The 26600-nt window shown below is 44.4% G+C and overlaps 3 protein-coding genes and 1 pseudogene across 4 annotated transcripts; 3 read left to right on the forward strand and 1 right to left on the reverse strand.

Moving 5' to 3' along the window:
• Positions 1-828: 828 nt before the first annotated feature.
• LOC100382751 (uncharacterized) lies at positions 829-7495 on the reverse strand. The gene is made up of 11 exons (NM_001353336.1): positions 7249-7495; positions 6847-7063; positions 6479-6561; positions 6278-6378; positions 6048-6143; positions 5878-5931; positions 5199-5347; positions 5000-5117; positions 1479-1566; positions 1177-1393; positions 829-1071 (listed from the first exon to the last, which is right to left on the reverse strand). The coding sequence occupies exons 1-10, from the start codon at positions 7355-7357 to the stop codon at positions 1185-1187; spliced, it is 1224 nt and encodes a 407-aa protein (NP_001340265.1). The 5' UTR covers positions 7358-7495; the 3' UTR covers positions 829-1071; positions 1177-1184.
• Positions 1393-15334, forward strand: LOC103630672 (transcription factor IIIB 60 kDa subunit). The gene is made up of 18 exons (XM_008651723.4): positions 1393-1514; positions 1616-1717; positions 9246-9354; positions 9428-9967; positions 10095-10151; positions 10226-10338; positions 10552-10637; positions 10723-10809; positions 10941-11020; positions 11220-11367; positions 11451-11636; positions 12210-12294; positions 12390-12448; positions 12584-12664; positions 12740-12811; positions 12898-12981; positions 13111-13158; positions 13305-15334. The coding sequence occupies exons 4-18, from the start codon at positions 9660-9662 to the stop codon at positions 13419-13421; spliced, it is 1611 nt and encodes a 536-aa protein (XP_008649945.1). The 5' UTR covers positions 1393-1514; positions 1616-1717; positions 9246-9354; positions 9428-9659; the 3' UTR covers positions 13422-15334.
• A 528-nt stretch (positions 15335-15862) lies between these two features.
• Positions 15863-17145, forward strand: LOC100283822 (APx1 - Cytosolic Ascorbate Peroxidase). The gene is made up of 7 exons (NM_001368069.1): positions 15863-15911; positions 16155-16240; positions 16324-16403; positions 16559-16661; positions 16738-16796; positions 16872-16925; positions 17060-17145. Exons 2-6 carry the CDS (start codon positions 16190-16192, stop codon positions 16885-16887), a joined length of 309 nt encoding a protein of 102 aa, NP_001354998.1. The 5' UTR covers positions 15863-15911; positions 16155-16189; the 3' UTR covers positions 16888-16925; positions 17060-17145.
• On the forward strand, positions 16889-18398 carry LOC113939982 (G-type lectin S-receptor-like serine/threonine-protein kinase pseudogene; annotated as a pseudogene). The gene is made up of 5 exons (NR_160437.1): positions 16889-16925; positions 17060-17339; positions 17437-17644; positions 17733-17955; positions 18049-18398. The product of NR_160437.1 is annotated as a G-type lectin S-receptor-like serine/threonine-protein kinase pseudogene (transcript).
• The last annotated feature ends 8202 nt before the right edge of the window (positions 18399-26600 follow it).

Raw genomic sequence — 26600 nt, forward strand, 5'->3', positions numbered from 1 at the left:
AGATGAGATGCGTGGTGTTTTTATATATATATGCAAGGGTGGTAACCAGCGTTTTCTGATTGGTCTGTGTCCGTGCTCTTGTCCTCAGATGGAATCCTGAATTACTGAAATATTACGCGTACTTTGGAACTGATATGACATTTCTTTTATAAATCCAGCCGTGCAGGCGGATTGTAAGTGTTACATTTGTTTCAATATCGAGTTTACTTGTGAGTTGAGACTAAAAACCCAGTAAATTTCATGAATTGGAAGTAAAACCAATGAATTTGGTATCTCCATGGCACACGATTTCTATTACATACGTCTTAAGTAAAAATCATGTGAATTCCATATCTCTTGCTGGCACACGATTTCTATTATGCTAAATAGGATGTTGATATTAAAATATGTAATTTGAGATATCCATAAATGTAAATATATAAGATGGGTATCAGTATCCAACTATCCATATACATGAATATATAAATACAAATATCTAAGTTCAGGTACGGTATCAAATGTTAAATATTCAGGCTCCTATCCTAACCGATCTAAACTCAAATAAACGAATTTACACTCAGATACGATCGACTACAAACAAATTCAGACCAGGAAAAATATTTCGTGCCATTTGCACCAGTGAAACCCAGTTCTTTTTTCCCCCGAAAGCACGGCAAGAGAATTGACGTGGCTAAACTTTTATTAGGTACCGCACACGTCACACCCAAAACAAACCCAGTTGTGGCTGCCACTTTCGTTCTCTCTTCAGTTTTACGCTACTATTTGTCACCTTGCAGCGTTGTAAAGCGCCATGTAGGAAAGAAGATGCCCAGCGACGCGACACGAAATAAGCAGCAAAGCTTCGATTCCAAATCTCGGTATGGTACAGATACTCTTATAGGTACATACGCCAACGGGCAACCTTGCCATAGACATTTCTGTCCAGGCGCGCACTGTTTTCTCAGTGTTTCGTATTATTCTGCTACTAGGAGCAGGCCGAGTTTCACATGTGTTAGCAGATGCTACTCTAAAATCATCATCTCCCATCTCGACTACCACAAGGTCTCAAGAACAGTGTACATGTATTTGGTTCTGCAGAATCAGAGGAAGTTCAGTAAGTTGCAAAGCCACAAGACAGATAATTTGATCCGCAGGCACTGCAAGGGAAAGAACAGAACAGGATGGATATCCTTTTACCTTATGACTTACGACTCAATTGCTGCAACCCTTACTGGCTTCATCACCCTTACAATGTTCCTCATGAGTTCAAACCCCATGAGTATCATGCCTATGAGATAAAGGAAGCTCAGTTGCAGCTTCCCAAGCAAGTTATAGACCGCTGCGGTAGCGTCTACGCCTGCATCTGTTCGCACCATGACGGTGATGGGTCTCGCAGAAATGAGCGCCCCGGTTTCTGATGAGGATGCAGCGTAAGAGATTTGCCCCGGAACAATTTGCCTTCAAGAGAAATAGGAGGTGTTTAGTCTTCTTAAGCTTACCCGACGTGTTCTCGGGCTGGGCTGACCACTCTTCAGGTTTTATCTCAGATTTGGTGGCCTTTATCAAATCCATAAGTGCATTGTTCACCTGAAATTCATAGAAGGTTACATGAGTTCCTACTGTGCTTTTCATGTAGACTGTGAACAAGCGAGGAAGGGAAACATCAAAAAGTTCAATGAGGCGAAATAAAAAAAGAGAACCTTGGAGAAGACAGCCATGCCAATAACACAGCACCCAGGTTGGTTTGAGTGTTTCTTAAAGTCCTTTTAGTGTGTTTATTACTATCCAATTATTGTCCAAACTTTCCATAACTTGATTATGTGATGGCACACTTATTTATGGTATTTGAAACAAACAGGTAAGAGAGCTGCATATTATGTTCAAGAAGTCTACATATTAGTAGTTGAAAAAGCAGTTGAACCCACAATTGAAAAGGTCTACATGTTCAGTATGAGTAATTCAGTTCGCAACTCAACATCACTGCTTGGAAAATTCCTAGAAGCAAATATCATGGTTGCTTAGTTAGTACAAAGTATTAAGCTAAGTGTGTGCCAAGTCACATGCCTCAATACTTGAGGCAATTTGATTTCAAATACGACTTTTGGTAATCTATTGGATCCTATAGTTCTGTTTTTCTCTGCTAGACCAGTTATCTTCGAAAGTATCATGTTATGTCTTCACAAATTAAACAGAAATCTTTCCAATTCGTTATCCTCAGTCGCTTTGGTCAAATCTTGCCGAAGTGTTCCCGGGTAAATATGCTAACTTACCTGGAAAGTATCTTGGTCTTCCCCTCCACTTTAGGAAGATTAAAAGGATCTCCTTGCAACCGCTACTGGAAAAAATAAACAACAGACTGGCCGGTTGGAAAGGCAGACTACTCTCTAAAGCAGGCAGAGAAACATTGGTTAAATCAGTATTAACAGCCCAACCGATTTATCATCTTACGGTTTTTCCAGTTCAAAAATGGCTGCTAAAGAAAATTGATAAGCTAAGAAGAGGCTTTCTTTGGAAAGGAAACAACCCTGAAGCTTGCAGTGGGGGTCACTGTTTGATCAACTGGTCTACAACATGTCAGCCAAAGAACAAGGGGGGACTGGGCATTCTGAACCTAGAACGCTTCGCAAGGGCTTTAAGAATCAGATGGTTGTGGATGCGTTGGAAGAACAGGGATAAGGCGTGGATTGGTTTGCAATCGCCATGCGACAAAATAGATGAAGAACTTTTCAATGCATCCACGGTGGTCAACGTTGGTAATGGGAGAACAGCAAGTTTTTGGAAATCTAGTTGGATCCATGGTCAGGCGCCTAAGAATATAGCACCAATTCTGTTCAAGAAAGCAAGGAAGAAGAACATCTCAGTTTTTCATGCTCTTAGAGCCAATAGCTGGATTCAGCTATGTCTGCCATGCATACGAGAAGACGAAATAAAAGATTTTGTAACCCTATGGCAGGCTATCAGTAGCATGCACGAACTTAATAACTTGGAGGATTCCATCTCTTGGAGATGGACGACTGATGGTCAGTACAGCGCAAGCAGCGCATATAACATTCAGTTCTCAACAAACTTCTGCACAATGAAAATCTGTTCCATTTGGAAAGCAAAAACGGAACCCAAGTGTCGCTTCTTCGCTTGGACTCTTTTACACAACAGAGTGTTGACAGCAGAGAACCTTCAGAAAAGGGGATGGCCTCACAATCCTTCTTGTTGTCTCTGTAATTCGACCTTTGAAACGACGGTTCATCTCTGCAAGGACTGCCCCTTCAGCAGGGAGGTGTGGGACAGAATCTTGTCTTGGGCGAATCTTTCGTCCTTTAAGGGGATCTATGGCTCTGATTCGTTGTATGACTGGTGGAGAAATTTGAGAAGTAGGTGCAACAAGCCTTCGAGAAGATCCTTTGATGGCCTTATCATTTATTTTTGGTGGAGCATTTGGTTAGAGAGGAACAATAGAATCTTTCACAGTCAGCTTAGATCAGCGGAGCAGGTCGCGCTAGTGGTCAAAGAGTTAGTTGGTTGTTTCCATGGCCTGGCTGGCTAGTAGGTCCGCTTAGTATATTTGTTCAGGAGTTCGCTTCTAGTCTTGTAAGTCGTCTTGGTTTCTTGTAATTTCCTGTTAGTTCTACTCCTTCTAATATATTGGAGCGGCAAGTCTTTTGCCTCTCCCTTTCAAAAAAAAATGTCTTCACAAATTTAGTTGGATCATCAATGATGCTTTCAGATAACTACAATACTAGACCTAGTAATGGAGAACAGTTATCTTAGGCCCTGTTTGGAAGCAACAGTTTATAAGAATCCAGTTTCATCTCTAGTTTTTAGAAACTGGTTTATGGTGTTTGGAACCACCTCAATTTTCATAAACTAGTTTTAGCTAGGAGATGCTAGCTTCTTGGTTTTTAAGAAACCGAGAATCCAACTTCTATAATCTGGAGCATAAACCGGTATGTTTGGAACCATCTCAGTTTTCATAAACCAGTTTTTTAAAAAAAAAAAAAACTGGGTGCTTCCAAACAGGGCCGGACTTAGTTCACTCAGGAACTTCAGAAGTTGAGTACTAGAAGGTTCAATCTTCCTCCCTAGTTTGGTAGACAAAAGTTGAGTACTATAAGGCTCAAATTTCTCAGAAGCTTGCAGGCAGCCACAGCTTTTGATCTTAATATCTTTGTCGGCCAGAAATTTTGGGATTTTTTTCTCGAAAAACGCAGGACTGCGTTTTAGATATATATTAAGAAGAGAGAGAGAAAGGTGGGATTTTCCACCACTAACAACAGTTGTAAGAAATAAGCAAATAAATCGAACATATAAATGTCCTTCCTAGTATTTCAGTGGCACATTTTGCTATTATATCAGATCAGAGCCCATACTTTACTTCGTCCCATATTTCATGGTTTGCTCATAGTCACAGGGTTGAGGCTTGAGGTAAACGTGGTACGCTACTTGAAAGAGGTTTTTACACTCGGGGTCAAAAATGAACCCGTGGATCTGTGTTAGGGTCATTGAAACCGGGTCAAGGGTCGAAGGCATCATGGTAGACAAAATGAACCGTTCGCTAGATTTCCACATGCATGAGCATGTGATAAGCAAGCCACATACTAAAACACTTGAGCAATGTGGTTTTATTATAACTTTTGGCAACCAATTGGATTCTCTAATTCTATTTTTCAATGCTAAACCTAGTAATGGAAAACAGCTGCCCTCAGAAGTAGCATGCACGTTTAGGTGACGAATGATGCTTTCAGATAACTAAGATGTCTGGTGTCATCTTAGTTCACTCAGCAACTCTGGGACATATGCACAAGTTGCAACAGCAATTTCTCATTCAGTGGTCCTTCCTAGTATTGTTAGACAAAAGTTTAGTGTTAGGCTGTTAACTAACCCAATTTTAAATAACTTGCAGAGAGCCATAGCTTCTGATATTACATTCGTTGGTCAGCAATATTGGTGGTTTTCAAATTAAACAAATAAGTAAAACCGTCCTTCATATTTGAGTGGCGATGTTTTATGAGAGTTGACACTTTACCTCGTCTGGTCTTTCATGGCTCACTAGATGTGCACCATGAGGCACTACCATTCTTGCAACAGGAAGAAGCCTTTCTGCTAGACGTTTTGCATGGCACAATTGTGCAATGATATCGTACCTGAATTTTCATAATGTAAGCCACATGAAACGGATGTGCACTATTCTATGAACAAGAATATCCACTGTTAACAGAATTAACCTTCCATGAATAACTGAAACTAGAAAACCGGCAGACCGTATTGTATCTAGTTCCTTAGTAGTCATTTTGTGAGTCCAGCATGCATTAACTTGCCCTTCAAAACCACAATTGGATTGCATCCCTGTTGACGATATGCCCTTCACATATTCCTGAAAGCAAATACAGTACAGATGAAACTTCAGTGAATAGGTTGCTGCATGCATGTTGTCTTCATTTTAGTGTGTACCTACTCATATATGTTTATAGTTGAGGGGTATGCAAAACACAGAAACATATTCACAACAGAAAGCCCTGTTAAGGAAGAACCACATCAATAGATGACCAAGTCAAAATCACATAAGCCCAGGTTGTGGAACAAATACAAATATGTTTATATTCTAAAGAGGGTATGCGAAGGAAAAACAAGAACCAAATTCACAAAAGACATGTTCAAAAAGAATCGCAACAAAAGACGACCTAGCCATAATCACATAATCCTATGGTATGGTACAGCTAAAAAATAATGTCAGTCTAGTTTTCGATGGGTCAAAACATCACACATCATCCAGAATACACAAATCAATGTCTCCTGACTCCTGAGAGAGCATTGACATATCACATATGCCAATCTAGAAGATACATCACCATCAGCAGACTATTATATATAAAGCATCATAGAAAATGTGACACCACTACTCACTTGATAGAGGACCATTCTTCTAGTACATGACCCGACAGTCTCCTCAAGGTATTCCTGCATAGGATCATTATTAAACCAAACATATCAACAATGATGCAGTGAGTCTGACAAAACTAAAACTATTTTCTGTTAAACCGGGAATGATAATGGATGCATTGTCGGTTCTTTACCTTCGTATAATGTGTTTCCAGGTCCACAAGGGCTCTTTCCTCTGGAGTTTTTGCCCTTAAGAAACGGAATGCAAGAGATAGCATCTGCGCGTCTACCTATAGAAGCAGAGGGGAAACTTAATTCTTGCCTCAAACCGTTAAAAATTATAATTAGTGCCTCTTGTAGCATTTCACAACATTGAGTGTATTCAGTTCTGCAAACACTTGTGCAGATACCAAAATCACAGTACCTTTGGGAAGCACTGAAAGCCACCTCCGGTGACATTAAGCAATGCCAGCGAACATAGCCTGTGAGGTGCCATGGCAGCTAGCTTGCAAGCAATCATGGCACCTGATTGCACAGAGATAGCAGGGTCAATGCCTAGAGCTCACAAATTTGAAGAACAGTGTCCCAAAATTGAGGGGAGACGCAAAAAAGAGAAGAAACTTACCCATGGAGTGGCCGAAGACGTGAGCCTTCTTCCACCCCAAATGATCGATCAAGGCCAAGGCATCCGTGGCCATGATTGCCGTCCTGCCAGATATGAGAGAGCACGTTTGAGATCAAATACTCATCAGACCCACCGTCCATTTTGACTTGTCCTACACATGAGCGCGTGAACGTGATAGAAGCGAGTGAAATGTTTTGCCGTCGAAAGCTACATGCAGCCGCTGTCGTCCACCAGATCCCCATGTACGATCGTTCTAAATCGCAGAGGGAAATCCTGTGATGTCTACCGAACGAGAATGGCCCACCGATCGCACCAACCATTGCAACCGACGGCGAGGGACTTGGATCTGTTGGAGCAGGGATACTCACGAGTAGTAGGATTTGTTGGGGAGCACGGAGCTGCGGCCGACACCGCGGTTGTCGAAGCAGCAGACCTCGATGCCGTCGTCCGCTTCCGCCGGCGCGGCCTCCGCCGCGCCGACGCCGGCCTCCTCGTCCGGCCGCAGGGCCTCGTCGTCGGAGGGCTCCAGCGACCCGGTCAGCCCCTTTATCTGCGGGCCCCACGAGTCGTGCGTCCCCGCCAATCCTTTGATTATTTCCGACCCAAACCAAACACCAAACCGTTTCCCGTCTCAGCGAAAAGCGAAAAGAGGAAACAAGAGAGTAATCTTTTACTTGCTACAACACGAGAAGAAGGAACATGATTCCTCTTCCTCTCTCTCTCTCTCTCTTAACGGTCGAGGTCAGGGAGAGATCGGCGGCCGTGCGTACCGATGACGAGGAGCACCTTGGTGGCGCCGCTGCCGTAGCGGCGGTAGAAGAGGCGGACGCCCTCCCACTTGTCGCCGTCCGCGTACCTGCCCACCTCGCAGTAAGGCATTGCTGCTCGCCGGCGGCTCTCCACTCTCCTCCCTGGGCCCTGCTCCTGATTCAGCTAGCGCGCGCGTCTCGTTCTCGTTACCGCCGCCGCTCGCGACTGATTTGGCTTTGACCGCTTGGAAAAAGAGGGAAAGACGCGGGGGAGCAGAGCAGAGCTGCGGAGGAAGGGGGGCGGTTATTTATAGCCGTCGGACTTGGAACGGGTACCGCGGGCGGGGAAGGGTCCGTTCCGGAGACGGGAACACGTGGACGGATGGCGCGGGCGGAAAAGGGACAGCACGGAGACACGTGGACGCTTCTTTTTTTTTCCAATCCAACCTTCCACGCTTGTGGCAACGCTCGCTCCGTAGTCCGTGCGTCCATCGGTCACCTCTCCGGCTCGGAGGACACGATCTCAGGAACGACCAGGATGCGCATGCGTGCTTGGCGCACGGCTGTCCGATCGGGTGGGAGGCGCGGCGCGGGCCCCGCGCACCGTCCGCTGCGGCCGCACCTGGGGCCCGTCGGCCGTCGCGCACCATCGCTCTCAGGTTGCTTCTGCTTGGCACAATGGCACCAGCACAGCACGGGACGCGGGGGCGGTCATCCATCCGACGACCATCACTGCGTCAGGCACACGCTGACGCGAACTACCGGCCGTCCACGGAGACGTTTCTTCGTTTGAGGTGCACATATGATAGATCGTACAGTGCGTCAAAACCGACGTGCGGTGCCGGTGCGGCCGTGCGGGCTTGGAGTCATAGTTCTAACCAGGATTTCCACAAGTCCTTTCGGTTACTCTTGTGGGTCTAAATCTATACTACCTATTAAGGCTGTAAGGGGTAGGCTGCCTCCCCTGGTTCTGCCTTCAGCCAATCTAGATCGTCCGTGTCCGCTGCCCACACCCGCGTGCATCCCGGCCGTCCAACTATTGCGAGCAATCCTAGCTCTCTCGCTACTCCCTTCTCCTCCACCGCCTCCCACTCCCCTCATCTGCGCGAGCCGCAACTGTCGTCCGCCAAGCCGCCGACGCTACGCCAGGCCTCCGCGCGAGGCGCGACCGCGCCTCCGAGCTCCGTCGCCCCGGACCGCCGGCGCCGGGCAGCCGTGAGCTCCGACCGGACCTACCTGCGCCCAGGCTGAGGCGCCACCTACCCGAGCTCCGCCCAGGCCGCCCGCCCGCTCGGCAGCTCGACTGGACGAGCTCCTCGCCGCGGGCGCCGAGCAGCCAAGCTCCTCTCGCGGAGGCGCAGACCTGCCTTCAGGCCGAGGTGCCGAGCTCCGCCCCGCCTCGTGGAAAACAAGTCATGGATCAGTGCAAATTGTACCCCTGGAGCTGCTTTCAGATGCCATGCGCTGTTTTCAGCAATAGTGAAACTAATTCGCAGTATTTTGTTCTAGGAGTTGATTGCGACGACTACGGCTTCATGTGTTCTGCTTTGCATCTCAGCTTTGTACTATCAATTGCGACTGGTGCCAGACTTGAAAAGACTTTGCCTGATAAATGACACCCGCCCATCTACCTCAAATAAAAGAAAAACTTTGCACCAACAGATCAGATGTTGCTATCCAATGATTTGGGGAAGTGAAATCATGCTACGAGAGAGTCTGCTGCTAAGGTACAGTAGTAAGATATCTTAACACTGAAGTTGTTCTATACCTTACTGTTAGCATCCAAATAAAGTTTTGCCCATGTTTGTCATCAAGAGCCTTTGCAGCCTCCTACTAGAAAAAATGGGTTCACGGGTTACGAGTGTTATTTAATGTAACTAAAGTCTAAACAGTTGCTTTGTGTGTTCACGAGTTCTTATGATGCGAAGGTCTTGTGCAGCAGCATGTCCTGCTGATTGGCTGGTTGTTGCTTTAGCTGATCAGTTACAGTGCAACGGTAACCTTTCTTGTGGTTATAGGTACCTCAGCAGGAGCTAACAATCATTTTGTGAACGATGTGATTTGAGTTTTCACTTGACCAACCTGCTGCTCCATCCTAGGATCCTGCATGCAGCGTGATTTGCTTTGGTAATCGACACAATATAACACAGTACATCCTCTGTCTAGAAAAAAATGTAATTGTTATTTTCTGAATGTGCAGAATGGGAATGACCTGAGGACCAAATTCTTAGTAGAATTATTGAAGTACAAGGACAATGAATCCAAAGACAACATTCCAGAAGAAATACAAGAAATTATTAGGCACATCGGATAGATATGATTTTATTTGTAATGATACTCAACTTATTATCCTAATTAATTTTATTGCCTTTTAGGTTCGTAGTATCGTTAGGAACATTTGCCAACATATATTTTAGTTATATGTTGCAAATATGAAGGCAGTTCAGATTTCTGTACTTTCAAAGATGCATTGGTGTTTTAGAAGCTTCAGCTTATCCTACTGTAGTATTGTGCTTAAAAGACTCCTATGGGTTTCCATCTTTTTATTGGAAACGAAGTACCATACTATTGTACTGTACAGTGACTTAGAGGTATGGAGGGATAGGGCTCATCGCACCTTCTACCTCGGGGTCGGCGTCGCGTTCCCGAAGCCAACACTACTCCCCAGCCCCTCCGGGAGGTGTGACTCCACCTCCTGCCCGGTTCGCTGGGATCAACCGCGGGCGCGTTTACCGCTCCTGTACGGGTTGCGTTGGGGTTTTCTCATTCCAATTTTCATGCTTTTGTTGGTGCCTGTTGCAAAGTTTATTTTTTCAGCAAGCTATATTGTAGTACTAACGTTTGATTTCTCCAACTTTTCTTGCCAGGCAAAGTAAGAAGGCTTATCTTCTTATCGATTTCTCTGACCATCTCCAAATAAGTGTGTGAGTATACCAACTCTTTGACCCTCTATCTAATATATGACTTAATGAAGGGACTCATTTGGATTTTCTTTCAGCTACGTCCTAGGTGCTGTTTTTCTTCAGCTCTGCCAAGTTTTGCAACTTGCAGAACATCCAGTTGTTCAGAAACTTGTAGATCCCAGTCTTTTCATCCATCGTTTTACAAAACGTAAGCTGATGACATATATGTTGCATTGTATATTTCATCTGTTGGATCTGCTAAATGTAATGTGTGCTGCGAAGGGTTGAGGTATCCACCAATATTTATATGTTGCAACTAACAAGATCCTTATGTGAGGATTGGCTAGAATTATTTCTCCTATCTATGTATATGGGTTTGATTATTTGAAGTTTTTACAGTATATGTTGGTTTTGTTTTTAGTTTTGCTGGGATTGGGAAGAAGAAATAATGATGTCTCGGACACAGCTTTACGCATTGTAGCTAGCATGAAGAGAGATTGGATGCAGGCAGGTGTTTCCTCTTTCTTTTGTCCTTCATAACTTTTCTTTCACAAGGCTGTGATTGGCTTTACTGCCCTGCTCTATGTTCCAGACTAGGAGGAAGCCAAGCGGATTATGTGGTGCAGCATTATACATTGCTGCACTCTCTCATGGGTGTAATTACACCAAGGCAGATATTGTAAGTCCAGATGCTCATGAGATATCTCGAACTTATTCAACAAATCAATATTATGTATATTCTCTTTTGTCGACCTATGACCTTCTGTTTTATACTTTAGTGATGGCATCAACTATGTTTTACATTTGTAGGTCTCTGTTGTGCATGTGTGTGAGGCCACTCTAACGAAGCGATTGATAGAGTTCGAAAATACAGATTCTGGCAGCTTAACAGTATGTTTCTTAACTCTAATCATGTGGAGTACACTAATAAACAAGTACCAACCTTAGGATTTAGGAGGTGATAATAATGTGTGCCTTATGAATAATATCTTGCTTCTATTGTCATTCTTAATGTATGTTATCATCAGTGCATTTTTAAACAGTTCTCTTAAGATGTGAACATGCCTATATCTTCATGCCCCTTTGTTACATTGAAGAATTTCTGGCAACAGCTGATGAATCTAATGAAGAGCCTGTTTCAAAACATTCGCCCAAGTCTGGAGAAATTATCTGCAAACACAAGGATAAAGGTTTTGAGCATTTTGCTCATGGACTTTGTGAAAAATGCTACAATAAGGTAGTTCTCATCTACAATGCACACAACACATTGACTTGCAGACTAGACTACATTTGCTTTTGACACTTCGTCTGATTGCCCAGTTCACTAAACTGTCGGGTGGACTAGAAGGTGGTTCTGTCCCTCCAGCATTCCAACGAGCTGAAAAGAAAAGACTTGAAGCTGCTAAAAGGGCTGAAGAAGCTGCAGCAGCTAAGGAGGCAGCGCTGGAAGAATCTCTTTGCGACACACAGAATTCTGAGGTTGAGAGTGCCATGACTCCTAGAAAGGTACTGTACAGATTGGCATGCCTCAAGTTCTTTATTTTTCTCTTTTGGGTGGTTTTTTTGAGGGGGGGTCACTCCCGCTGCAAAGTAACAGTACCTTACAGCTTACAATCTGTGTGTGAATTTATGGGAACTTATCCTTGTTTTATAAGTCTATACGAAAACTAAATTTAGTTGACAATGAATCTGGCTATTAAACTCAGTTCCCATCTAATCTTTGCGGCCTACATAATCAGAGGCTTTCATCCTCCCTACTATAAGATTCTATAAAAATTAGTTTCATAAGTTACTATCTTTGTTTAGTACTCCCTCCATTCTAAATTATAAGATGTTTTAACTTTTCTAGATGCATACCTTTTGTTATGCACTTAGATCCCAAGCAACAGTATCGTCACATGAATATTATAGAAGGATTAGTCGCTATAATTATGAAATGGTGCATAATCTATTTTTGTTTCTGAATTTTGTGATGTGTGGCATTGTGACATGTTATCTCTTCGATTAGCTTTTTATGCTACAACTTTTGCGCTTATTTCCCCTCTCTTTTTTTGTTCTCTGGGAACACACTTCAAGCAGGGTTTAAGTGGAGATAAATCTTCGAAAATGGGATCAGAGGGACTCATAAATGACTCTATGCCACCCAAGGATCCTGAAGAGGGAGGTTTGTTACTTCCTGAATCATCATGCACTGCAGTAATTTCAGTTTTCTTCTTTTGAATCCTTGTTTGAAAGCTGAATGCTATCTTACATCCTTAGGTGAAAATTGTGAAGGCAATGCAGATCCAGAAAGCCTTTCTGACATTGACGATGCAGAGGTGCTTTCTCAATGAGTCCTTTTTGTCACATTTTTCAGGATTATCCCATTGTACAAGTAGTTAGATCCTTAGAGGTGTAGTGATAACCTAACAAGCCTTTGCAATTAGTTGTGATGCTATCTATCAATTTTGTAGGTTGATGGGTACCTTCACAATGAGGAAGAAACACAATATAAAAAGATTATCTGGGAGGAAATGAACAAAGAGTACCTTGAGGTAAGTAACTCTATCTATGGTCGCATTTTTTCATCTTGATCAGAGAATGCTACTACCTTCTTTTTTATTTTACAGGAACAAGCAGACAAGGAAGCTTTGGCAGCTGAATTGGCAGCTAGAGGGATTGATCCAGAAGCGGGAAAGAAAGTAAGGAACAATTTTGGGCAACCAAACTTCCTGTTTACCATTTTAATTTGAGTCGTATGATTATCTGTATCTGTTTCAAAACATAGAAACGAAAACGTAATGAAGGCACGAAGAGCTCGACACCTGCTGAAACACCAGCAGAAGCCACGTGCAACATGCTGAAACGGAAGGTATTCGCTTGTTGCTGTCACATACAATCCAAAATAAACTTGTCCTTTGTACAATGCACGTACATTTGGAATCTGGTGTGCAAACAGACTAAGAGCCTGAAATTCAATATCTAACGTCCCTTCTCACAGGGACTTGGTTCAAAGATCAATGTGGGAGCTGTTGACGAATTGTACAAGGTATGCCTGTTTGCTTATGCTTGAAACGTAGAATCCACAAACTGTATACTGCCATGAGTCTGAATGGTTTATACTCCCCTCCATTCCAAATTGTAAAGCATTTTTCTAGATGCTCATGTCAATAAGTCTTAGTTTCATGTTTGTAGGAAGCGTTAGTGACAGGTGATACATGCAGTGGGATGTATGAAAATCGGAAAAATATTTTGTTCTCTGTGTTGAACAATCAAAATTGCGTTTGTGGAGCATTTACATTCTTGAATTAGAGGCAAAGCATGCTGTACGAACAGATCATGAAATTGCAAGGGGAGCAACTGGCATTGTTCGGTTGAGGGGTCGCCGTAGCTACAAAAATCAATTTTGTGTTCTTCACAGCATGTTGTTGACTTGTATTAAGTTGCATTTAATGTTATCTGTCAAGTTGCATAATTTAAATATGCCTGAAAGGATGAAGGGCCCACTACCCGATCAGAATTAGGAAGAGGCCTGCTGCTGCTGCTGCTGCTTTTAGGTGGTTTTGGAAGAGCTTGGTTGTTTGGATTTCTGTTGGACTGTGGTACGATAGCCGCCTTAGGTGAAATAGTGCAACTACTTGATTGGCATGATGTCTTCTTCATTCTCTATTTAGGTACCAGCTCAACCACTGTGTGCTCTCGTCCTTATGAGGACTCTAATCACCAGGAACAAGCTATAGCTATGTAATTCTTGTTGTGGCTTTGTTTGTGTCATCTACCTGTGTACGCTTGTACACATAAAACCATTTATTTTATATAAACCATATAAATATACATGCTGTTTTTCATGCCATCAATAACAAAAACAAAGCCTTTTAGTCCCAAGCAAGTTGGGGCCGTCTTTCATGCTATATGCTGCCAAATGATGCTGAATTGCTGATTAACTAGGATCAGAGAGTACTGAGCTTATTCTTGTGGTCAGTTAGCTAAAGCTTGGTTGGACTTCTTGGGAACCAACTTCAACTCTTTCTTTTGGGCAATCAAATCCTTTTCTTTTGCACAGAATAGATTGTAATGGTAGTTAACTGTAGTTACTGCATTGGATTCCAAGTGAATCTGATTGCTGATTTACTTGATACACTCCACCAGAGGTATCATGCATGGTGACATGCATAAGAAAATATGGGGATTTTTTTGGCAGAGATCATGTAGCATTAGTTGCTCTATATGTCTATAGTCATGTTATGTACTTGCTCCTTGAGTTTAAGTAACATAAATCAGGGCACGTCTGCCATACTGTGAGTTCAGGGTATTTAAACTCAAAGTCTCATACTGAGCAGAATATCTTGGACAGTAATTCAGCAACTGATTAACCCTTCATTTAAATGGCATCTAAGAGAGCTTTAACAAGTATCACTGAATTATCAACACATGATGCACAAACTGATGTTCTGATTTATGACGTCCTTTTTCCTCATTTCCTGATACTACCTATATAACATCATCAATTAGCCACTAAAATTAGTTGAGACATCCAAACACCCCTAGCTAATAGTTCATCTATTAGCTATTTTTAGTAAATTAGTTAATAGTTAGGTAGTTATTTGTTAGCTAGCTAATTCCACTAATAATTTTTAGCCAACTAACTATTAGTTTTAGTGCATTCAAACACCCCCATAGTCTGCAATGGCATGTCAATGCCTCGCTGCCAGTGGCAACCTCACAATCTGTAGATGGTCATTGTCTTTGCTCAATAAGGAAAAAAGTTTCTTACTGTCATGGGAAATTGGTGTTTTGTGTAAAGCTTGTTAGAAAACAGGGTTGTGCCAGTGACCCAGGTTACAAAAGGCAAGCAAATGTCATGTAGAATTTTGATTTTCTCAACTCATAGTCTTGCAGAACCAATCAAACAGTACAAATTTATCTATTCCCCAGCTTCGCTGGCCATTTTGCCGAGATTGAAAATGCTAAATAGTAAATACAATGCAAGGCATCTGTTTTAAGTGAACCGAAGAGGTCATGGGTTTACATCAGAATGACCGGATATTAATTTGTGTCACATACTCAATTGTCAGTTGTGGGGGAGGGTGGTGGTCATGTTTTTGGGGTTATATGAGATATGTGTTACTTCATGTATAGATAAAGATGCTGGAGACATGGTGCTAGGCTACAATGTCCAGCTTCTTTTCTAGGATACCTAAACTCTTTTTTAAAAGAAAAAAGAAAAAAAAGAATCTTATGAAACTGGTTCTGACAGGGTTACAGAGGAGAGAGAAGGTTGGTGCTCTGATCCTCATGTCCCCCCGTGCGCTGGGTATGTAATTTTGCCCCCATGTCAGCTGAATCTGCTTACTCGGGTTGACTTGTATCAAGGAACCTACCTGATGTGTTTGCTGTACAGGTTTGTTGAAATAATGGCTCCAGTTTTCTCCAGAGATGCGTGGAGATGTGTCTGGCATATGTACTTTATTTAAATATATTTCTGCTAGATTCTATCCCTTCTATTTTCTAATAACTATAGAGAAACATGACTGAGAAGGGTAGACCTGTTGCAGTGGTGAGAACTGAGTCAGGGGAGGGCTTACTCGGTTTATCCCTTCCGCACCCTACTCATGTGGGAGTCTCCTGCACTGGATCTTTTCTTTTTATAGACATGACTGAGTGATGATATTATTTGTTCCATGCCTTTTTCGTCATCAGTGTTGGTCAATGTAAAAACTCTGAGTGTTTATATCGTTTCTTGTCTTTTTCAGGACAAGCCTCAGCCGCCACCTGAGGGCCGTCTTCCTGATGCCACCAAGGGTAGATTTCTAATCTTTACTAGATTGGCATGAATGCTGAGTTAATGGGTTACATTCACCTTGCATCCTTTGTTAAGTGTTTCAAAGGTGTTGTTTTGGCATCCCTGTACCCAGCTTGCTTTGGGTAACAGTGGTGCCTTGTAGCCGAGGCACCGTGTAGGCGTCCATACCAAACACTGGTTTTGATGTCACTTCTATTGACACGAGGACTGGCACTTGTTGCTTGCTTTTTTTTTGAAACCAGGTTCTGACCACCTGAGGCAAGTCTTTGGCAAGCAGATGGGTTTGAGTGATCAGGACATCGTTGCCCTCTCTGGTGGCCACACCTTGGTTTGTTGCTGTCCACTCATGTTTGATTCAGGAATGTAATGTGTATGCCTGTACTGATTTAGTTTTCTTTGAGGTTTTATTAGGGAAGGTGCCACAAAGAGCGGTCTGGTTTTGAGGGGGCCTGGACTACGAACCCTTTGGTCTTTGACAACTCTTACTTCAAGTGAGTCTGTCTTGTTTACTATTGAAAAGCAACTGCATTTAGTTAAGAAATACTTAAAATTTGTTTACCTTTGTTATGTCATTACTGGGCAGCTGAATGCTGTGCTAGAAATTAATAGCCGTCCCATATCTCCTACTATTCCCATATTTTCATAGGGAACTTCTGAGTGGTGACAAGGAGGGCCTTCTTCAGCTCCCAAGTGACAAAGCCCTGCTGAGCGACCCTGTCTTCCGCCCTCTTGTGGAGAAATATGCTGCAGTATGTCCTTGGTCATTGTTATCCAGGGTATGGAGATTCGTAGGGAGGCAAGTACTGATTATCGTGTGCTCTGTAGGATGAGAAGGCATTCTTTGATGACTACAAAGAGGCCCACCTCAAGCTCTCCGAACTGGGGTGAGTAACCATTGGTTGCACAATTTGTGCTTGGTCAGTGGAACAAATCTGATCGTTTACTCTTCTGGGGTGCAGGTATGCTGATGCTTAAATGGCCCATATCCTGGAGCGGGATACAAACTGCTGCCTGTATGGACTCGTGCGATCTTTTGCATTTGGATTCAGCTGTAACGTAGCTGTAACGTACCATAGGATTATGTGGTTTTGGGATTATTTATTTCTCAAGACCAGTTTATTAATTAGTTTCATTTTATTCTTATCAGCATGCTCTCTCTCATGAGACAAGGGGGGCAGGTTGTTGTGCTTGCAAGTATCTGTTGCAGATGTTGTTCATGCCTGTAACGTACCACAACATACTGTTGTGTTTGATGGTATTATAGTGCTATGCTGGACATCTCGCAGTCAATTCGTTTTGATGATGATGTGGAGGATGGAAAAAGTCATGAACTCAAAGTGTACTCTCTGGACCGTATAAGAGCTGTTACAATTAATTTTAGTGACTCTAACAAGCTTGGAGAAGGAGGATTTGGTCCTGTCTATATGGTATACTAACTTTCACTACTGTGAATGGTGTTTGATGTACACATGATTTTATGTTAATATTTGGCTTAATGATAATGAAAATCATGAACCACTGCAGGGAACTTTACCTGGGGGAGAAGTAGCTGTGAAGAGGCTTTGTAGGAATTCAGGTCAAGGCCTTGAAGAATTCAAGAATGAGGTCATACTTATTGCAAAGTTCTAGCACCGCAATCTTGTAAGATTACTAGGGTGCTGCATACATAGGGAAGAGAAGATCCAGGTGTACGAGTACATGCCTAGCAAAAGTCTAGATGCATTCCTCTTCAGTATGTGTCCTTCACTTTCCGCGCATCTCATTTCTCAATATGAACGGACAAATATGTTGATTGGGTTCTGATCACTGTGGTTGAACAGATCCTGAAAAGCAACGGCTTTTAGACTGAAGAAACAGTTTGATATAATCGAAGGCATTGCTAGAGGGCTGCTATATCTCCACCGGGATTCGAGGCTGCGAGTTGTTCACCGTGATCTCAAGGCCAGCAACATTCTCCTGGACGCGGACATGAAACCCAAGATATCAGATTTTGGAATGGCAAGGATGTTTGGAGGGGACCAAAACCAATTCAACACGAATCAGGTCGTCGGTATATTGTATGCACAAACTCAATGGGCCATACAGGAACCACACTACTGTAACTTGGTTATGATACATTGAACTTTATTTTTGCAGTGGCTACATGTCTACTGAATACGCAATGGAAGGTATTTTCTCCGTCAAGTCTGACGTCTATGGCTTCGGAGTCCTGATCTTAAGCTTCCACTGTCACGAGGACTCCTTGAACATCGCTGGATATGTAAACACTGGTGGTTACTAAGATAATTAGAGACAAGGGGGCAGGTTGATGTGCTTGCAAGTATCTGTTGCAGATGTTGTTCATGCCCGATGCTGATGACCCTTTTTTCATACTGTTGTGTTTGGATGGTGTACCACCAGTGTTTTACAACAGTTTGGCTTTTGGAATTGCTACTGCTAAAACTTCGTTCCTCTAAGAAGACCTTTTGTTTTTGCATTCCCAGCCGAGGAGCTGAGGGACAGCGAAGTACTTGTATTATTACAAAATCTTTTCTTAGTATAACACATATTTATACATAAGTTATCATGGTATTATAAGTTTCCGTTGCAACGCACGGGCACTTACCTAGTTACAAGTTATTTGGGATAAACACGATCTTCAAAATATAACTTTCATCTATATTTTTGTTGAACACCAAAATAAGCGGACGGTCCGGTCCTTGGACCCGGACGGTCCGCGTATCCCGAGATGCGTATCCCGAGATTAGATTAACTCGTATGTTTATCCTTATCTCGTGTGTGGTTATCCATCTAATCACGTGGGAGTTTGTTGGCTATCTCTTAGGAAAAGTGAAAGGATCACGATGCCCAAGAGGGGGGTGAATTGGGCTTCTCTAAAAATTGACACTAATTAAAACCTAAGCAAGAGCTAAGCAAGAGCCCAACTTCACCCCAACAACTAGCACTAAGAATATAATACTAGAAATGCAATGAAGCTAAGACAATACTTCAACTACTTGCTAAACAAATACACAATGTAAAGTGCTTGAATTAAGTGCGGAATGTAAAGCAAAGTTTAGAAGACTCCTCCAATTTTTTTTCCGAGGTATCGAAGAGTCGACACTCTCCACTAGTCCTCGTTGGAGCACCCGCGCAAGGGTATCGCTCCCCCTTGGTCCTCGCAAGAACCAAGTGCTCACTACGAGATGATCCTTTGCCACTCCGGCGCGGTGGATCCCTCGAGACCGCTTACAAACTTGAGTCGGGTCACCAACAAGATCTTCACGGTGATCACCGAGCTCCCAACGCCACCAAGCCGTCTAGGTGATGCCGATCACCAAGAGTAACAAGTCGTAGACTTTCGCTTGACCAAGAGAAGCCTAATGCAAGTGGTGTGTGCTCTAGGTGGCTCTCACTAGCGCTAATGAGGATCAAACGCGGATTATGATTCTCTAATCTCCTCACTAGGCTTTTGGTGCTTGCAATGCTCTAGCAATGTGCTGGAATAAATGTGGAGTGCAAGACATTGAATATGGTGGGTGGAAGGGGTATAAATAGCCCTCACCCACCAACTAGCCGTTACAGGCATCTCACTGCGCAATGGCGCACCGGACAGTCCGGTGCGCCACCGGTGCGCCAACGGTGCGCCACTGGTGCGCCAACGGTCGTTTCCAACGGCTAGTTCTGACAGCTAGCCGTTGGACTCATGGCACACCGGACAGTCCGGTGCGGTGTCCGGTGCACACCGGACAGTCCGGTGCGGTGTCCGGTGCGCCACTAAAATTCAATTCTGAAAGCTGCGCTCTCGGGTTTCTGCGGAGGGAAAGCCTCTGCCGCGGACCAGCCTGGCCCCACCTGGCAGAGGGTGCACCGGACAGTCCGGTGCCCCAAGGCCAGAAACACTAACTCTTGTTTTTCAGCTGATTTTCAAATCGGTTTTCGCTCTAACTTGTGTGTGAGTTATAGAGTGACACCTAGCACTGTATATGAGTGTGATTGTGCACCAACACTACACTAGAACTCTCTTGGTCAACCTACTCATCGACAACCCCTCTTTATAGTACGGCTAAAAGAGAATAAAAGACCTAACTAAATCGCGAGTGTCCACATCTCCTTGACACTCGGACTCCGTAGACCTTCACCTTTTGTTTCGTCGTTTTAGCCTTCGCTTTGAGTTCTTATCTCCGGGATTGTTTTCACCGTTGTAGTACTTCTACCTGTCATGCGACCTAACTTACCATTTGTCTCTGCAAAACATACGTTAGTCACATATAATATTACGTTGTCATTAATCACTAAAACCAACCAGGGGCCTAGATGCTTTCAATCTCCCCCTTTTTGGTGATTGATGACAACCCTACAAGTTTTGTGAGAGTAGTTTGTTTTGAAGTTTCTGTCAATAGAAAGAATTGTTAGTTATACTCAGTAATCTTTGACAGAAAGAACGTGTACCATAATAATAAGAGTGAGCGCATACACATCATAAGATTCTTGTTCATATAAAAGTGAAGTTAAATCAATGAAACAAGAGCTAGAAGACTGGTGATAAAATATAAGGTGAAAACATAATACACACAGTCAATCATAAGCACCGAGAGTATATGTCGAGTTTGTGAGCCAAAAACATCAAGCTAGTACAGAGAGTAGCAAGCACATATATTACATCAAAAAGACTCTCTACTAACTCTCTAACTCCCCCTAGCTCTCACAACTCATATCTCTCCCCCTTTGGCGTCAAACACCAAAAGGGACCTGAACCTAAACATCTGAAGCAGGAGGAGGCGGCGGGGGCGCATCCGGTCGTGGTCGAGGCAACAGAGCGAACGCCGGCGGAGGGTCAGAGTCAGTCTCGGATCCAGGATCTGCGGTAGAAGCTGGAGCTGGTACTGACTCGGACTGAGGCCGCGCTGCAGGAGCTACCGGAACAGAAGCGGTCACAGATACTGCCACAGCGGTAGTGGTAACAGCAGATGCTGGTGGCACTGGCGGCTGCGGGCAGACAGAGCTGAGAACCGGAGAGGTGAACGCCAAAGTGACCGGTCGGAGCGGAGAGGTACCAACAGGGGGTCCTGACAAAATCGATGGCACCACTGGAGCGTGAAGCGGAGGAGGTGGAGCAGACTGAACCGGAGGTACTGAGATACCAGAATGCTGAAGCATAAGAGCCATGAATGCCCTAGTCTCAGCCCGATCCTGAAGTAGCTGCTGCTGAAGGGCATCCTGCCTGTCCTGCATGTTCTGAAACATCGAGAGCATCCTCTCGGATAACCGGGCCTGCTCGGCCGCCAGGTTGGCCAGAATCGAAGCAAGAGCAGGGTCCATAGCCTGAGGAGGAGCAGGGGCAGCACTAGAACTCCCAGCCTCATGATCATGTGAGCGTGGAGGCATAGGAGGCGGAGGTGGAGGAGGAACCCCAAAATCATCATCATCATCATCATCATCATCATCATCATCAGCTGCTGTACCCTGAGTGTCAAACTGTCGAAGAGCTGCATCCTCGGCCTGAGAGTCAAACACAGAAGCAGAAGCTGGCACAGGAGTCTCAGGCGCAGGACGGTAGGATCCAAAAACAAGACGTGAGGCCTCAAGGGTGCTCTGAAATCGAGGGGGCTGAATCAGCTGCGCAAAGATGTGGCACAAGTAGTGAGCATAAGGCAACTGCCGACGAGCACGAATCCCATCCAGAACGGTGTCCTCGATCTCACAAATCAGGAAGTCCACAACGTCAAACTCAGAGTGGGAGACCAGGGCACCAAGGAGCCAAAGCTGAATATGAGTGGTAGCCTCCCTGTATCCCATCCTCGGCAGAAGAGTCCGTCTGATAAGCTCATATAGATACTTGGCTGCTGTAGTAAAGTCTGCCGGAGAACGTCGCGACCCATCTGAAAAGGGCGGGCGGAACAGAGCCGCGGCGCGAGCTGTACCCGGAGCCACACCGCCGTGAGGGCGACGAGGAGGGTCAGAAGTGCCGTAGCAGAGGCTGTGAAGACGAGTCGTCGACTCGGGAAATCCAAAAAGCTGGCGGATCTGACTAGCAGTAATGGTGACATCCTCGCGCTCAAAGCGAAACCTCATCCAGTGATGATCCGGGTCAATCCAAACAGAGGCGTAGAAGACTCGTACCCACTCCTCAACATACCTGCCGCTGGTAGTCAAAAGTGTCTGAAGGCCAGGTAGATAGGTGAGGTGCGCCTCAGAGTCAGCACCGGCTGCAAGCAGAAAGGCTGGAAGATCCAAAAGCCGGTGCACTCGCAGAGCTATCTGAGCAGACATCTGAGCTCTGAAAAACGACTCCTGAGTACGTGTGCTGAAAAGATCACCTGCTGCAGGGTCTCTCTGAGCTGGTAGCCAAGACTCCACGGGTACGTATCTGAACCTACGTACCCGTGCCGCTGTAGCACGCTGAAGGTCAAACAGACAAGGATTCGTAGCCAGGGGACGAACCTCAGTCTCATCGCGCTCTATCGAGGTGGAGGGACAGGAGGAGCTGAGGCGGGAGCGGGAGGAGGAGGAACAGTGGAAGCTGGCGTAGTGGAGGTAGATGGGGCAATAGGAGTGACGGGAGCAGGCAGAGTGGGTGGCGGAGTGGAAGCGGAGGTGTGAGTGGAGGAGCGAGACCGGGAGGCGAGACGACGAACACGGTATGCAATCTTATCGGATGGAGTCTGCGGCTGATCTCCAAGCTTGGCCTGCGCAGCGGCCGCTGCAGCCGCTGCCGCTGCACGGGCTGCTCTGTCCGTACGCCACTTCTTGCGGCCTTCCTGCTGCTCCAAGTAAACGGTCTTGCCCTTGACCTGCCTGAAGGGGCGACGAGGATCCTCATCATCGCCTCCCCCTGGCGCCGACACATTCTTCGTGCGCGGCATCCTGAACTGATGTCTGGAAATGAGAGAGAGTGACTAAGCATAGAGCAAAAGTGACCGATAGATTAGCAAAAGATGAGATGACTACCTGGAAAGCTCACATGAGAGGTGACGATCCAGGCAGGTCGGGAGATGGCACACGGGCAATCAAGGTCACTGAAATGACAGAAGAGGTGAGCACGTATTAGTCACATAGTCATAAGTATATGAAATGTGAATAAATACATACACAAGAGAAATATGGCACAGGAAACACAAGATGAGACGATCGAGAAGTCAAACGACGTGAAAATGACGTTTGAACGATAAATAGTGCCATAGGAGGTTTGGAATTCGAATTGAGACACAAAACGACATGGAATTGAGCCAAAACTTCACGAATAGGTTTATGAGGGTGAATATGAGTGAAGTGTGTGCTAGGTTTGAATTTAGGCGAAGAAAAAGAGATTTGGGCACTCGGCTCGGAAACGATCGCTTGAAACGAGGAATTTGGTGAAATTTAAGCCTGGAAACTCGGATTGGCGTGAAATTTGGCAAGGATGTTGCTGGAAGTGTTGTAAAGATGCCTGAAAAATTTGGGTTCAATTGGAGCATTTTTGGCTGGTTTGGGCATTTTACCGAACACGTGGCGTGCGAGGAATTAGGGTTTCGGTGAAATGGCTATTTGAGGTGGGAAAACCCTCCCGAAGGAGCTAAGAACCTGCAGGGATGCACAAAACACACAGAGACACACATACCATACTAGATTTCTCAGGATTTGGAGTTTTTGCACAAAAGGGAGAAGTGGGAGCCTCTGCTCACCAGAACAGAGGGAGAAGAGAACTGAGGGAGTGGTCTGCTCACCGAGGAGAGAAGGAGAGGGACACGAGGTTGCCGGAGCCCAGTCGGAGACGGTGGCCGCCGGTGGAGGCAGATCGCCGGCGGGGGAGAGGGAGGTGCCAGAGAGACAGAGAGGACGGCTGGCGGGGGAGTAAATGAGCCTCTGGCTCGGATGCGGGCTGGAGGCCTTTTTTAAAACACAATATGGGCGCACCGGACAGTCTACAGTGCCTGTCCGGTGCACACCGGACAGCGCACAGTATCTGTCCGGTGAACCACCGGACAGCGCACAGGAAAACAGATTTTTAGTGCGCGGCAGCCGGTGCACCGAACATTGCACAGTGCAGTGTCCGGTGCACACCGGACTGTCCGGTGAGCCCAGACAGAGGGGAGTTTGGAAAATTTTGAATTTTTCTATCTAACTCCCAACCAAACCAAATCCCAACTTATAATCACACAAAATAACACTTGTTGGGACAGGTATTGGCACCCTCATATACTTTTCAAAATATTTTGCCATAGGCTAGATAATTTTTAGAGAAAATAGGCAAATGGTGAAATTCGCATTTTGGCTTGCACTAGGGGTTTTCATGAGTGATTTGAGTTTTGAATACTCCCCCTAAGTGCAGTACCTCATGCATATTTCAAGAACCAATATTTGCATAAAAAGTAAGAATTTAAGTGCTAAAAGCTTAAAACTAAGACTTGTCAGGTTTGACCCGAGTTAAGCTTTTTCACTCGCTTTGTTGGCGGTTATCTCAACTAGGTTAGACAAGTCCTAGATGCAATACAAGGAATTTAAACATGCAATGCAAGCTTGACAACACCATTTGACATTTTACATAAAATTTCTGAGATCAAGAATATTTAGTTCATTCCTCAACATGCAAAAGCGGGTCTTATCAAGTGGCTTAGTGAAAAATATCCGCTAATTGATCTTCCGACCTCACTCCTTCTAAAATGATATCTCCTTTAGCAACATGATCTCTAAGGAAGTGATGACGGATATCAATGTGCTTGGTGCGAGAGTGTTGTACAGGATTATTAGCAATTTTAACAGCACTCTCATTATCACACAACAAAGGTACCTTTTCTAGAACTACGCCATAGTCTAGAAAAGTTTGTTTCATATATAAAATTTGTGTGCAACAAGCACCTGCGGCAATGTATTCCGCTTCGGCAGTTGACAAGGCAACACTATTTTGCTTTTTGGATGTCCATGAAACTAGTGATCTACCAAGCAGATGGCATCCCCCAGAAGTACTTTTCCTATCAATTTTGCAACCGGCATAATCCGAATCGGAATAGCCAATTAAATCAAAAGTAGCTCCTTTGGGATACCACAGACCGACGCTTGTGGTGTGCCTGAGATACCTAAGAATTCTCTTAACAGCGCGAAGATGAGCTTTCTTAGGATTAGATTGAAATCTAGCACACATGCAGACACTAAACATAATATCGGGCCTAGATGCGGTAAGGTACAATAAACTACCAATCATAGAACGGTAGAGAGTTTGATTAACCGGGTTACCTCCCTCATCTAAGTCGAGATGTCCATTTGTAGGCATGGGGGTCTTGATTGGTTTGCACTTCTCCATGTTGAACCTTTTCAACAAGTCTTTGGTATACTTCTCTTGTGAGAGAAAGTTACCATCTTTCATTTGCTTGACTTGAAAGCCGAGGAAGTACGTTAGCTCACCAATCATTGACATCTCGAACTCCTTCGACATCAACTCACCAAATTCCTTGCAATGATAGTCATTTGTCGAGCCAAAGATTATATCATCAACATATACTTGACAAATGAAAATATCATTGTTATGTTTCTTTGTGAAGAGAGTTGTGTCGACGGTCCCGATCTTGAAGCCCTTTTCGATGAGGAAGTCGCGAAGGCGCTCATACCAAGCCCTTGGAGCCTGCTTTAGCCCATATAGCGCCTTGGACAACCTGTAAGCATGGTTAGGATATCTAGGGTCTTCAAATCCAGGCGGTTGCTCAACATATACAAGTTCATTTATGAAGCCATTTAAAAATGCACTTTTTACATCCATTTGATAAAGTTTTATATCATAGCATGATGCATATGCAAGTAGGATACGGATGGCTTCCAGTCGAGCAACCGGTGCAAAGGTCTCTCCAAAATCTAAGCCTTCAACTTGAGAGAATCCCTTTGCGACAAGTCTTGCCTTGTTTCTAACAATCACACCTTGATCATCTTGTTTGTTTCTGAACACCCACTTTGTTCCAATGATTCTTGCATCTTGTGGGGGCTTCTCTAGGGTCCAAACTTCGTTACGGGCGAAGTTGTTAAGTTCTTCATGCATGGCATTCACCCAGTCTGGATCCTATAGCGCCTCATCTATACAAGTAGGCTCAACACAAGAAACAAAAGAGTGATGTTCAATAAAAGTAGCATGTCTATGTGATCGAGTAATAACCCCTTGTGAAGGACTCCCGATGATTTGGTTTTGAGGATGAGCTTGAAGTAGTGATGAGTTTCTTCTGTTAACCACTTGGGAAGAGGATCCAGGAGCATCAACATCTTCGGCTTGTACCCTTGCTTGTTCATGAGAGACAAATGTATCTTCATTTGCACGCCTCTCATCTTTTTCATCATCTTGTGGTACATTTGATGAAGAAGGCCTGTCAATGATTTGCACCTCTTCTTCATCTTCTTTTGGTTTGATAGCTCCAATAGGCATGTTCTTCATTGCTTCCCTAAGTGGCTCATCACCTACATCATCAAGATTTTCAAGTGCTCCTCGGGAGCCATTAGTCTCATCAAATTCCACATCATATGTTTCTTCTACCACGCCAGTGGCATGGTTGAATACTCGATATGCTTTGGACTTTAATGAATAACCCAAAAGAAAACCAATATCACAACGTCTTTGAAACTTCCCTAGGTGATGGCGTTTCTTGTAGATGTAGCATTTGCACCCAAACACCCGGAAGAAGGAGACGTCTGGCTTTTTCCCATTTAACAGTTCATAAGGAGTCTTCGCAAGGAAATAACCTGTTTGATGC

Source organism: Zea mays, chromosome 6, assembly GCF_902167145.1.
Source record: "Zea mays cultivar B73 chromosome 6, Zm-B73-REFERENCE-NAM-5.0, whole genome shotgun sequence".
NCBI lineage: Eukaryota > Viridiplantae > Streptophyta > Magnoliopsida > Poales > Poaceae > Zea > Zea mays.

Excerpts from the sequence above, each read along its gene's own strand:
- LOC100382751 (NM_001353336.1), bottom strand. The coding sequence starts at position 7,357 with ATGCCTTACTGCGAGGTGGGCAGGTACGCGGACGGCGACAAGTGGGAG. Across the intron at positions 6,562-6,846 it reads CCCAACAAATCCTACTACTC|GACGGCAATCATGGCCACGG; the intron begins GTGAGTATCCCT and ends CATATCTGGCAG. Across the intron at positions 6,379-6,478 it reads CGTCTTCGGCCACTCCATGG|GTGCCATGATTGCTTGCAAG; the intron begins GTAAGTTTCTTC and ends CTGTGCAATCAG.
- LOC103630672 (XM_008651723.4), top strand. The coding sequence starts at position 9,660 with ATGAAGGCAGTTCAGATTTCTGTACTTTCAAAGATGCATTGGTGTTTT. Across the intron at positions 10,152-10,225 it reads GACCATCTCCAAATAAGTGT|CTACGTCCTAGGTGCTGTTT; the intron begins GTGAGTATACCA and ends ATTTTCTTTCAG. Across the intron at positions 11,021-11,219 it reads ACAGATTCTGGCAGCTTAAC|CATTGAAGAATTTCTGGCAA; the intron begins AGTATGTTTCTT and ends GCCCCTTTGTTA.
- LOC100283822 (NM_001368069.1), top strand. The coding sequence starts at position 16,190 with ATGGGTTTGAGTGATCAGGACATCGTTGCCCTCTCTGGTGGCCACACC. Across the intron at positions 16,241-16,323 it reads TCTCTGGTGGCCACACCTTG|GGAAGGTGCCACAAAGAGCG; the intron begins GTTTGTTGCTGT and ends AGGTTTTATTAG. Across the intron at positions 16,404-16,558 it reads TTTGACAACTCTTACTTCAA|GGAACTTCTGAGTGGTGACA; the intron begins GTGAGTCTGTCT and ends ATATTTTCATAG.